General features: G+C 42.9%; 1 protein-coding gene across 1 annotated transcript in view; it reads right to left on the reverse strand.

Annotated features, from left to right (window-relative positions):
* Positions 1-13,554, reverse strand: part of ANKFN1 (ankyrin repeat and fibronectin type III domain containing 1) — a 92,498-nt gene that overhangs the window by 37,400 nt on the left and 41,544 nt on the right. Inside the window, exons 5-7 of the mRNA XM_073311045.1 lie at positions 12,078-12,175; positions 7,350-7,440; positions 3,119-3,226 (exon numbers count right to left, since the gene is read on the reverse strand). Of these exons, the coding sequence (XP_073167146.1) occupies positions 3,119-3,226; positions 7,350-7,440; positions 12,078-12,175 (297 nt within the window). The remainder of the gene's footprint in view (positions 1-3,118; positions 3,227-7,349; positions 7,441-12,077; positions 12,176-13,554) is intronic.

Here is a 13,554-nt window from a genome sequence, read left to right on the forward strand (position 1 = left end):
CTATGTCCCAGAAAGAAAATATTTGGAAAGCATTTCAGTGAAGACAAGGGTTTCTCTTGTAACAAAGCACCACACAATTACTTCTTCCTGCACAGAATTTGTTTGGAATCAATGATCCTACATTAAAAAAAGCACTTAAAAGTACAACTGAAGTATTGCCAGGACATATGTAATTGTAGTAACTTGGTTACGCTATTCTGTAGCATGGTATTATGAAGACAAATGGATGACTTTGTTGTTTGTAATCATCAGGATTTTCCAGAAGATTAAACATATGAAAGCAAAGCTTCCTAAGCAATTCCCTAGGAGATTTCATCATATCACAGAGCAGGTTCAAAAGCAACAGCTGATCTAATTCCAAAAGCTCTTAAACTCACTGTACATTCCAATGTATTCTTCCTGGTGCTTTTGTGAGCTTTTCTACACACCAGGCCAAATTCCAGGCTTTCGTGCAAAGCCTGACAACCAGGCTTTGTGCAGAGCTCTTTGTGGAGACTGGGGAATTTACTCCTCCTTTATCATGCTGGAGCACTAACGCAGCTGCTGCCCTTAGAGTTCCCCTTATATAGGGAGATTTTGGTCAGTGGGATCTACACAGTCATGGATCTGTTACTGATGGTCATTCACCAAGGCAGCATGGTCTAGTGAATTGAGCACAAGGCTGGAGGCCAGGGAGGCCTGTGTTAAAATCCTACTTCTACTACTATCTAGTCTTAATTTCTACTAAACACTGGGCCTGATTCTGCTCTCACTTAAATCAATGGAGTTACACAGGTAAAGATGGTCTGAGAGCAAATTCTGTCCTATTTTTCAGCTATGCTGCAGAAACAGACTCAGAGAGCCGCATCCTCAGCGGACATAAATCAACAAAGCTTTATTGAAGTCAATATACCTATGCTGATTTACACTGGCTGAAACTCTGACCCTCAGATTTTAAGGTTTAACCTGAAGAGCGCTGTGTGGCCTAGTGGATTTGACATAAGACTGAGTGTCAGGAGATCAGGGTTGTGACACTAACTCATAGCCACTTCACCTCTCTGAGCCTCAGTCACTTCCTCTGTATAATGACGTAACAACATTTACTTACACTCTGTTGGACGTGTTGTGAGGCCTAACTAAATAATGGGCCGGCTCCTCAGTTGGTGTAAATCAGTGTGGCTCCATTGAGATCAGTGGAGCTGTGCTGATTTACTCCAGCTGAGGGGCTGGCTCAGTCTTTGCAAAGTGTTAGATTGATGAAAACTATTACGAAAGCCAGTTCTCAGTGGACAGGAGTCATGAGGTCCTTCCTTCCAGTCCGTGATCCACCCACTAGGCAACCCTTCTCCTGCTACAAACCTGGCTTTCCGTTCAGCTTGACAACTCCCAGCTGCAAATTGCAGAGCAAAAGTGACCTTGTAGTTCCCTCCCCCCACTGTACTTCAATGGAAACAGTTTCCAGGCGCCTCTAATTTCATAAAAATATTGAAATGGAAGGGGCTGACACCAGTTACACAGCTTAGGCAAGTCTCCAAAGGCTCTTTTATCATGTTACAATTCTCATTCATCCAATATGTGATGCTTTGCTACAACACAAGCGATTGAGAATTTTTATATGATCCAAAGTAAGAATGTGTGCCATGGCGGGTGCTGCCAGATGGTACTGTTCCAGAGAGTCTTCCAAATTCTTTTTCTTAGCATGCAAGAAAATGCTCAGCCTTGGGAAAACTCACTGTATTATTATTAGTTTTTCTAGGCAAGGAACAGAAATGGGAGTTGCGAAAGCAGCAGCCGAATTTGCTTTCTGCCTTGATCTCCAATTGGAGTCAATTCTTGAGGCAGAGGTGTTCCCTGGGAACTTGGCATTGGCTTAGGGCTGAGATTCCTGAAAGAATGGCTTGCCCTGCATGCAGTTTGTGACCACTTCTGCTCCAGGACTGGTGTGTGTGCAAATAAAATAAGCTACACTTAGAATATACCCAGACTCTGTATCATTTATTTCTCCTCCACTGAGAAGTTGACCTGAAAGACCCTGGACATCTGCTATTGCTCAGAGAGGGGAGACAGTCTCATGCAAAACAGCCCCTCTCATAGTCCTATATGAAGCCAGCTATTTAAGAGTCAGAATATGCAGTCTGCAGCTCACTTCCAAAATCCTCTACAAACGATGGTGTTTTTGTGACTCTTCATTGGAGAAACATTCTATTTTCTTGCAATATTTCTTTTCAATTTCCAAATAGCCTTGCTGAATTAAGTTGCCATAGTTACAATAGGACTGTGGCAGACCCTTGATCATCATGATTATGGCATATTTGCACTCAGAGAACTAAGGCTGCATCTTTCATGTTCAGTCTTAAGCACTTCTGTGAATGTGAATCGTTTGATGCAGCTTGGAATATGATAAGTAAAACAGCAGGGGAAAATGACAACTTCTCAGCAGTTTGATTTCTTCAGTTAAAACCAAATTCCAAGCTTTATTCCAGTTAGAAATCGGATTTAAAAAATAAATAGGAACATTTCAACAGTCGATATAGAAGAGAGACTTTTAAACAGCTTTAAAAAGTATCCCAGGCTGCTGCTTTGACTCTTGAGCTATCAAAGGCACAGTCTGGTTCCTATGAATGAAGAGCGCAGAACTGGCTGAGATTCGAACCCTCTCCCCGTTTTGGGTTGTTACGTTAAAAAAAAAAACGTAGCAGTCTTGCCCTCACACTGGTTAGTACAACAATTTTTCATTCCATTGGCACCACCTCTGCTAGAGTACATAGTGTCTCCCATCTGGAGGCGGCCAAGTCCTCTCTGTTGATCCAAAATAGTTAAAAAAAATTATTGGGGTGGGGGGCGGAGAATAGAAAGAGAGATCCTTGAAGCTTTTTCATGGATCCCTGCATGAAAACAATTTTCAGGGAAGAACAATTAAATGAGAGCAGGGATGCACGCTTGCTTTCACATGTTTGCATCTGACTTATTGCAAGGGTTAAGAGCAAGATAGTACGCTCAAGTGATTCCAGATGGGCCAATATTAATATCTTTCTTTTCCTGATGAATGAGAAGGTATGACCCAGTTAGGAAACTGCTAAAATTACAGGCGCCACAGAGGCTTTGACTGGTGCCCTACCACAGATTTTTTTATCCTTACCTCGGCAACTGTAATGCTGATGAGCCGCTCGAACCTGCTGAAGGAGACGTTCCAGGGCTTCGGTATGTCCCCAGTGCCTAGGTTCTCTGCCATCGCAGTCTTTCCAGTCTGTTGAACAAAAGAAATAAACAGATGGAAATGTAAAGGAGGAGAAGAGGGCTCTAAAATGTTTTCTTGCTCCTCATGTTTCCTGGCTGTTGTGGGGGGGGGGATTTGCATATATGCACATGGGATGGAATGGCACTGCTACACTATAAGTTTCCTCTCCCCCTGCAAAATAGATAATATAATAATAGCAATATAGGGCAAGAGATTCTAAAGAAATCAGCTCCCAGCAGCTTCTGTTGTGACAATTACTGCCAGAAACATCTAGCTGAGGTACCTATATGCCCCCCACTGCCATAGCTGGTCAGAAAATGGGGTTTACCATAGCCTCTGAATGTCTCACAATCGTTAATATAATTATCCTTTATCCCATTTTACAGATGGGGTGCTGAGACACAGAGAGAGACTAAGTGACGTGCCCAAGGTCACATGGGAAATCTGTTGTGGAGCAGAGAATCGAACCCAGGTCTCCTGATGGTGCCCAAACCATTGGAACATCCTTGCTTGCTGGGCTCAGCACTTTTGAAAACCTGTTCCTGGTTTGCTAGCTAAAATCTCAGCCTTACTAAGACCTTCCATCACAAATTCTTTGTCATGGGCATGAGAAAATCAACTGAGTTCATGAAATCCAGGCGAGCCATGATTTCAGATAATTTAAAATGTTATATTCACACTTCTTTTATTTACAAAAATAAAATGAAATAAAATAAAAAAAGACCCACACACCCCGGTTTCACAAATAAAAGCGTGCCCTTGGCATGTCAGTGCATCAACAGATTCCTTCTTCTCTTCTCAGCGGGCACAGAAGACATGTGCCACCAGCTAACTGCTCACTTGCTGAACATACAGTACTAATTTAAGTTGAGAGTGACATATTCCTTCCCAGAGACTCAACATGCCAGAGCCCTAAATGTGTTTTAGCCTTGACTTGCTACAATGATAACAAGCCCCACATACGGGTGGATGTAGTGGACAGTGGCTACTCCTATAGGCTATGGAAGTAACAGCTGTAGAGAAGTATCCTTTATGTCAGATATTCTGGTGGATGTCAAAAGCAATAACTTTTGTAGGTCAACACTGGGAGATCAATTCTTAGCTATATTCGGTATCCACTGGGTGCAGGTATGTGGGGAGACACATAGAAACCATTTGCTGCTCGCGGATCCTGGGGCCAGCTGGAAGTTGGTGTCATTTAGAACAGCTCAGCTTGGTTTGGCCTTCAGAGGGACATCTGCCAGCTGGGGATGGCCAGAGCAGAGCAGCATTCTGGCCATACCTCTTTTATTGCCGAAGTTTTCCTCGAATACATTTACTGGAGCTGGGGTGGGGGGTGGGGGGAGGGAGAGGGGTTAGAAGCCAGCACTCAATGAGTCCCCCATGCCAGGAGAATCTCCAGCCAAGAAGATTAATTGACTTTGCAATCCCTCGGTGCCTTGGGGGTGGAATGGGAGTCAAGCTTGAACCCTGGATCTTTAATTCCCCTAACACATTGATTCTCAGCGACCGGTCCACGGGCCGGTGCCAGTCTCTGAGATCTCCCTGGCACAGGCAGCAAGCTGGTCTCTGGGATCAGAAAGGTTGAGAAACTCTGCACTAGCATATTTTTCTGGCGGTAATTATAGACCATTTTATAGAGTGTTAAAGAATCTAACTTTAGTTCGTAGCTTAGGGCCAAATTCTGCTCGGTTACACCAGGGTCATTCCAGGGGCACACTGCTCTTGCTGAGTACTTGCTTTGCTAGCTTTCAAACCCAGTGGTAAAGGCAGTCCCCTGGATAAAGACCTTCTCACTAGAATAAGTCCTGCTGACTGTAAGTGGACCAATGAATAAATAGCATGTTGCTATTTAGCAAGCTGAAATTCTGACGTTAACGTTACCTCATAAAAAGAGTTGAAACTTAGGCTAACAGAGTCTCACTCAAGCTTGAGCGTGTGTCATTGAGGACACATAACAATGAAAATACACCATAATGGCCAGCTATACAACGGGATCTGGGCCTGCTTAATAGTACCGTGTTCCCCGAAGAAAACGTATGCCAATGGTCTTGTTGAAACACTGTTCTTTGACAGTTCTTTGCACGGGGGCCGTGCGTAAATTTCCATATGTATCATGGGCAATGACTGGTCTCTTTCTACTGTTGCCATGCCTGCCTCTTCTAAAAATAACACTGCAGCCTGCCACGAGTGCCCCACCTGCAGCCGTGGCACCATTGTCATAGAAGACGTTGACTGGGAGGAGGTAGGGGAAAGGTGGCTTTACTCCACCTAGATTCTCAGAAGCTGTGGGGACAAAGTGGCCTTAATTCTTACTTAACTGGGGCTGCCTATGGCTGCTCTGCAACTTTGTGTCCCTGCAGCACCGAGCTCTATGAGCACTTCCTTTCCCACCCGTGATCCTCCAGAGCAACAGTGCCCACAAGGAAGGCCACTGTTCATTTGCTTATATCGGCCCTAGGCTGCTCCTAAACTGGGGACATTCTCTCCCAGGCCACTGAAGCACCATACTGCTGCCAGAGTGGCATAGGCAGGCTGCAGGAAGGGCCACAGGGTTTTGGTTAGGGCTGGTCAAAAACTTTCCATCAAAACTGCTTTCGACATAAAATTGGGTTTTTGATAAAAGGAAAAGTTTGCTGGAATGTGCCTGCTCTCCTTGAAAATGTTTGTTTGTTGGAATACCGAAAAAGCCAATCCCAAAAATTTTCACTTGAAAACCAATTTTTTGGGTGTGTGTGTGTGGGGGGGGGGGGGGTACTTGTGGGGAGAAGTTTTCAATTAAAAAAAAAAAAAGCAGGTTCTTTTAGAAAGTCTTAACTTTCTCCAGGAAAATAAACCCCATTTTCTGACCAGCTCTTGTTTGGGTTCATAGTGCCTGATGGAAAGCCCACTGAAGTCTGTGACAAGACTTCATTTGACTTCAATGGGCTTTGGATCAGGCCCTTCTTGCAAAGTATTTTTAAAAGGTTGAACAAGAATACAAAGAAAGAGGCACTGTCAGAAGGATGGGACAATACAATATTCCCAGAATAATACCTCAGTCCAATACAGGGCTCCAGTATAAAATGCCACTTGTTTTGTCAGGGGTTCCCTGCTCTGCAGGGTTATGCTGTTGACTGACACTGAGGGTTTGTCTGCACTTATTGGTGGACCCACTCTGCGGCGATCAATCCACCGGGGGTCAATTTGTTAGAGTAACTCTGGATTTATATTGGTGTAAGTGAGAGCAGAATTCGGTCCAGAATAAGCCAGTAGTACTGTAACAGCCTCATTTACCCAAATTCCACTTCCCACAACTCTCAGCTAGTTAGTGTCAGTCCAGCTTCCTTTATGTTCTCACATTACCATTCAAGCTTATTAACTGGTTACATTAGCCTAATAAAAGAAAGTGCGAATGCAATAAAATGAAAACCTTCACCACACTAATCAATACAAGGGAAGCTGTAATGTGCCTAGCCAATTCAGCAGTGAATACTAATCCAGGAAAAGTGACTAACAATAGGATGCCATTAGGATAAATTAAAAAATTGCAAAAGAAAAATTACGGTCCCAGTGGAGTTTCAGCAAACCCACCATGATTTTTAAAAAGAAGGCGGGTTTCAGTCATGTGGAACACTTTAACTACTACTTAACTACTACTGTGAACATGCATGCACATAAGTATCTCTACTTATATGAGCAGTCCATTGACTTCATTGAGAATTAACACCTCTCAAAGTCTTAAAGGATTGGACCCACAATGTTTGTTTCAGTGCAATGCACAGGGCAGAATTGTCTGCGCTATCAATGTTTTCCTGATGGTAGTTCAGATTCAGACTATGATCTTCTCTTTTCCTTACATTATAGAAAGTTCAATATGACAGAAGCCTATTAAAGGACATAAGGATCAAAATCCTAACTCTTGTGCATATATGTATGCAGGATCAGGTCCTAAAGAGACAACCTGCTGACAAAGGACTGGAAAAAGTGTGGAAGTGGAAACAGTACAGGATAATTCTTTCCAGGTTTTTTTTGTTTGAAGTTATATTTTATTTATTTCATTCCTGGGTGACAATGGGTCAAATTCACTTTAAAAACAAAAAGACTCTGATAAAGTAGCTCTAATAAATCAATCATGGTGATCTTAACCTACTAGAAGGAGAAGCACAGGCAGGAGTGGTAGTCTGTGAAGGTCCCCATCCTTTCATGTTGTATGCTGAGACACGAGCGTAATAACTTTGGCCCTGCAAATGCGTTGAAATGGAAACAAAATGTTATTAAACATTTCACTTAAAATATTAACAGTAATACTTTGCACTTTGCTTCTTCAATGCCCCATACAAACATCAACTAATGAACCCCTTATCATAGCGACTTTTAAAATTACTTATAGCCAGTTCTACATTCCTAACTCATACCTAATAGGGCCACTGAACTCAATAATTGGTGCAGAGAAGTTAAATGACTTGCCCGGGGCTATACAGTGAGTCAGTGGCAAAGTGGTGAAATCAGAGAGATTAGTATGTACGTACTACTCACTCTAAAGGTCATAGAATCAGGGCCTATGAAAATATATAATGAAGTAATGATTACAGTTTTAGGGGTTTTTTGTTTGTTTGTTTGTCTCCCAGCAGTAGAGTAATCCCTATGACTGGGATCAATAGAAATCTGCTTTGTTTAAATACTAAAAGTTTACCCAAAGCTTATCTAACTGTCCATCCTCTTTGGTCTAAAAAACTGGGCTGGAGTTGCGATGAGAACAGATGTTTTTGCTAGATTTACAGCACTTCCCATTCTAGTTAGGTTGGAAAAACTGCAGAAACAGCCTCCCTCTGTGATATTTTGGTCCTTCTCCTCTGGTCCTGGAGGAACCCAGGAAGCATTGAGGCTGGCAAAGGTGAAACGCAAACAAACTAAACGTTAAAACAACTTTTCTGAAGTTGAAAATAGGTTCTGGTTCAGTTCAAACCAGAGGTACAAAGATGATTGATTCCTTACTAATCCAATCTGTTTTGACCATTGCTTGTCTACATGGCACAAATCTGGACTATAGGGGTATGAACTGTACAGTGCTCTAACGTGTTGAGCTGTAACTGCTCCATGTAGACCTTGCTGGCACAAAACCGAAAGATACCCAGCTCACACTGATGTAAAGTAGAACCTCAGAATTACGAACACCAGAGTTACGAACTGACTGGTCAACCACACACCTCATTTGGAACCAGAAGTATGAAATCAGGCAGCAGTAGAGACAAAACAAACAAACAAAAAGCAAACACAGTATTGTGTTAAATGTAAATAACTAAAAAAAAAATAAAGGGAAAGCAGCATTTTTCTTCTGCATAGTAAAGTTTCAAAACTTTATTAAGTCAACATTCAGTTGTAAACTTTTAAAAGAACAACCATAACGTTTTGTTCAAAGTTACAAACATTTCAGAGTTACAGACAACCTCCGTTCCCGAGGTGTTCATAACTTTGAGATTCTACTGTAGTCCCCTTTCAAACAGGATTACATGATTGTATACTAGATACCTTTTAGTTTACACTGGCGGAGTCAACCTGGAACAGTTAGAGCATGACTCGTTAGATTGCTCTACAATTCACACCCCTGTAGTCCAGACTCTGGTGATGTGTAGACAAGCCCTACGAATATAACTAAGGATAAGGTCCTTATATCCTTACTCACATTGGAGTATGCATCCGATGAAGTGAGCTGTAGCTCACGAAAGCTTATGCTCAAATAAATGTGTTAGTCTCTAAGGTGCCACAAGTCCTCCTTTTCTTTTTGCGAATACAGACTAACACAGCTGTTACTCTGAAACCTGTCACATTGGAGAGTGCCTTATTTCACAAGGAATCCCTAGGGGACTGATTCTCATTTGCATGAAGTTGTCCGTATGCCGCTCTGGCAATGGTAACAGGCCTCAGTATAAATGAGAATCAGGCTCACTGACTTCAGTGGGACTACTGGTGCATCAGGGTGGCAGATTCTGGTCCTTAGGACCCAGTCCTGCGAATAGTGTTTAGTCCCACTAACACCACAGTAGTAAGCTACTTCCAGCACTATGTGTTGGCAGGATCAGGACCTTAACTTGCTTGTAAGCTTGTGGGCAGATTCACCAGCCACAGAAGGAAACTACAGGCTTCTTTGTTCTATCTCAGGTACTTACATGGTCAATTTACTGCAGTATCCGAGTGCCTTGCAAGCTTCTCACAACACCTCTGTGAGGTAGGGAAGTCCTAGTGGGGGCAGAGAGGGTAAGTGACTAGCCCAAGATCATGCAGGGAGTCTGTGGCAGTGTAGGGATCTGAAGCCAGGCCTCCCCACTCCTACATGAGTGCCCTAGTCACTGGGCCAGCCTTCCCCTGCAACTCACAGCAATTTCCTCAGGACTTGTTTTGTTTCCAAAATTCAAAACTAGAGCAAATAAACTCAAGCTACTGAATTATAAATGCCTCAGGCATTTCCAGCCTCACACAACTGGGAGAGAGGACACATCTGTTGTGGCAGTCTCCTTTGCATCAGCTTCCTCTTTCCTTTTATAACTCTGCCTGGATCAGCCATGCGATAGGCGGGAACCTGGTAACTCCCTACACGCTCGAGTGCCTTTACACCTCGTCACACCACCAGAGCTAGGATACTCAGAACTAGGGCTGGTGTTCACTCCTTACTTCATTCCATTGTAGCTAGGTAGTACAGCTGAGTACTTAAATAGCTCAGCTACAAAGCATCAGGTAAGGAAGGCAGGAGAAGGAATGTATAGTGATTGAGTGTGTGGCAGATTGCAATTTACTGCATTTTGACAACTACAATCTCAGCTGGAACAGATCGTCTCTTGACTGAGACTGTGTAGTGCAAATAAGTGATACATTACACTTATGAGACACCTTTAAATTTAGGACATCAAGATGATTTCCAAGCACTTTTCAATCCTCAAAACACCCCATGAAGTAGCAGATATTACATCTGTTTCCCCCATGGTGAAACAGAGGTTAAGGCCCATATCCACAAAATCAATGGAAGTTAGGAGCTTAAATTCCTTTGTGGATCCTGGGCCCAAGTCACATAAAAATTCAGTCACATAGCTGGGAACAGAATCAGCAATTGCTTGCCCAGACCTGGGTTCTAACCACTAGACAATGTTCCCACACCCAGAGTCACCTTCCTCCAAACATACTACCCAAGGTGCTTTGACCAGAATATCATGAGAGACTGGAAGACATAGTTCAAAGATCTCCACAAAATCCCAGTACGGGTGGATCCCTGAGTTAATGGACCACAGTGGGTCCAAAAGAGACATTACAAACTATCAATTATCACTTAGGGAGACTCTTGACATTAATGGACAGCTCCACAGTCCTGCATCACAGCCTGCGCGCCAATGCAGACAGAAGCGTCTGGACACCTAACACGGCTCCCATCAAGCTTTACCATTGATTTGAATGAGACTAGCGTTAGCCCAGTGAGGAGTGCTTTTCGAAAATCCTGCCCTTCATTTAAAGATACGGCATCCTTGGCAGAGAGTGTGAGTGCAGACAGCGTACAATTGGCTCTGCTGTTAACATGTGCCCCTGAAAGTGACTATGCAAGCTGAGGTGCTTTTATGTCTAGTAAAGGTACTTTGAGAACATAGGTACTTTGAGGTACGTTGAGGAACATAAAGGTACTTTGAGGTACTTTGCTGAGAACATAGCCCAAATGCAGGAAATACAGCTATGGCCCGGCAGCCTGGAAAAGTTTCAAATCAAAGCTCTTCAGACTGAAAAAATGCCTGTTCTATTCTGGCTGGGAGGTTTTTATATTGTGCCCATCACTTTACTCTTTGCCTATCTACCCTACAATCGGACCTGTGACTGCTGCGGGGTGGGCACCCCTGAGCTAGCTTTGACCTAGCTAGCATGAGTGGCTATAGGAGTGACGCTCCAGCAGCTAGCTGCCTAAGTAAGTGACCAGGGTGGGCTTGTACAGCCTGGGTTGAAGCCTGTGGTGCTGCAGCCTCACTGCTAGCTTAGAGTTAGCTTGCGTATGCCTACATGGGCTGCAATCATCCCTCCACCTGCAGTGTAGACATGCTTCCAGGCATACACATTTGAGAATTTTAACCCAAGCAGACAGTCAGATCTCGAACACCTGTGCTTCAGGGTACTGGCGAGGGGTTTTTGGCATAAACTTGTTTTTCTCTCTGCTGTTATTTTGTCTTAAGGGCCTGATTCAATCCCGAGTGAAGACTCTCATTGACTTCAGTGTGTGCTGGATCAAGCCCCAAGTGAATGGTTCCAGCGCAAATATTTGTGTGAATTTTGAACAAGGTTTGTTCTCGGCAAGTATTTGCAAAACCAAAATTTGCTTGCACAAATGTTCACAAAAAGCCTGCAGAAAAGCGTTACAAACATATGGTTCAAGTTAGCCTGCTTAAAAATCCAAGTGAATATTCATGAGAGATTTTCTCCGTCATTGACCCAGTTCTTATCTGTATGAAAATACACATCTTCTGAAAAGACTGCAATCAGTGACTTTGTTCCTGAATGAGGTAGAGGAGATAGAATTGTTATTTTAACCATCAGACATGGAGTCAGGATTGGATCTCTCAGGAGCCTTTGATCTGCACTAAGATTATCCTGTGATCCAGAGAGCAGCGGCTTTCATTCCAATCTTTTCTGATCTCCCCATAACATGACAATTTACAAAACAGTTCCTGCTGTCTCTCTATTCCTTTGTGACTTTCAGATTATGGATACCAGACATATTATGCTTAATAACTGGCAGTTGTTGTCAGAGGAATGGCACTTGGCTGTTCTTGCCAAGAGGCCTGGATGCAAATGTCACAGCCCATGTACCATTTGGGGAGTTTAAGATCTAAATTAATGATTTGGCATTTACCATTCTGAGGCCTGTGATGGTGCATCTCAAAGACTGAAGATTGTCCATGATTATTTCCCCAGCCAAAGGAGAAAAGTCTTCAGAACAGCTCCATTCCACTAGAAAATAAATAACAAGGGGGAAATGTAATCAGATTTCAGTGTCAGGTAAAGAAATTGAGGCAGTTTAGCAACTCGGAAATTAACTAGCCTTCTTTTTCTTCCCCCCGCCACCTCCCATTTCCCTATTAGCTCTCCCATGGGACTATAGCGAGACAAAATGATGATGTTTCACAACACTGTGAACAGCAATTGACTGTGGTTTGTGTGTCTCTCAATAACAAAAAATAGCTCAAAAGCTTTTCATAAAAGTACATTTAAAATGTTTTGGCATGCAAGTTATATTCAGTTCGCATTTGCTCTCATTTAAGCAACTTCCTTTTAAAGAAAAAGCAGCAGCAGGAAAAACATCTTGTGTGGAGGACTTTGGTCTGCAAACACAATGAAGCAAGCCTATAAATAAAAATCAATAGAAAGCCCCTGATCTTGCAAATGGATTTGCGTGGGTGGACCCTTGTGCCTATGCAGAGCCCCAGGGAATCAGTGAAGTTTCACACGAGTGCCAAGTTCTGATCATAGATTCCGAAGCCAGAAGGGATCATTGTGATCATCTAGTCTGACCTCCTGTTTAGCACAGGCTACAGAACTTGCCCAAAATAATTCCTAGTGTAGATCTTTTAGAAAAAACACCTTGATTTAAAAAAATAGGCAATGATGGAGAATCCACCCTGATCCTTGGTAAATTGTTCCAATCGTCAATTACCCTCACTGTTAAAAATGTACATGTTATTTACAGTTTCAATTTTTCTAGCTTCAGTTTCCAACTAGCTGATCGTGTTATACCTTTGCCTGCTGGATTGAAGAGTCCATTATGAAATATTTGTTCCCCAGATAGGTATGTATAAATTATGATCAGGTCATCCCTTAACAGTTTCTTTGGTAAGATAAACAGGTTGAGCTCCTTGAGTCTCTCTCAGTGGTTGTCAATCTTTTTTTATTTGCGGACCCCTAAAAAATTTCAAATGGATGTGCGGACCCCTTTGGAAATTTTGAATGGAGCTGCAGACCCCTTTGGAAATCTATTGTCTGTAAATATATGAATTCTGGCCAGTCAGTTTTCAGTCTAAATCTTTTGCGGACCTCTTAGACATAGTCCATGGACCCGAGGGGTCAGCGGATCACCTCAGCTTGAGAACCACTGGTCTATCACAATAAACCACGTTTTCCAACCCTTCAATCATTCTTATGGCTCTTCTCTGGATCCTCTCCAATTTATCAACATCCTTCTTGAACTGCCAATCCCAGAAATGGATCGTATTCCAGCAACAGTGAGAATGGTACCAAATACTCTACTCTCCTATTTATGCATCCAAGGATCACATTCTCCCTTTTGGCTATAGCATCCCACTGGGAGCTCATGTTCAGCTCCAAGTATTTTT

This window comes from Lepidochelys kempii, chromosome 14 (genome assembly GCF_965140265.1).
Source record: "Lepidochelys kempii isolate rLepKem1 chromosome 14, rLepKem1.hap2, whole genome shotgun sequence".
Classification (NCBI taxonomy): domain Eukaryota; kingdom Metazoa; phylum Chordata; order Testudines; family Cheloniidae; genus Lepidochelys; species Lepidochelys kempii.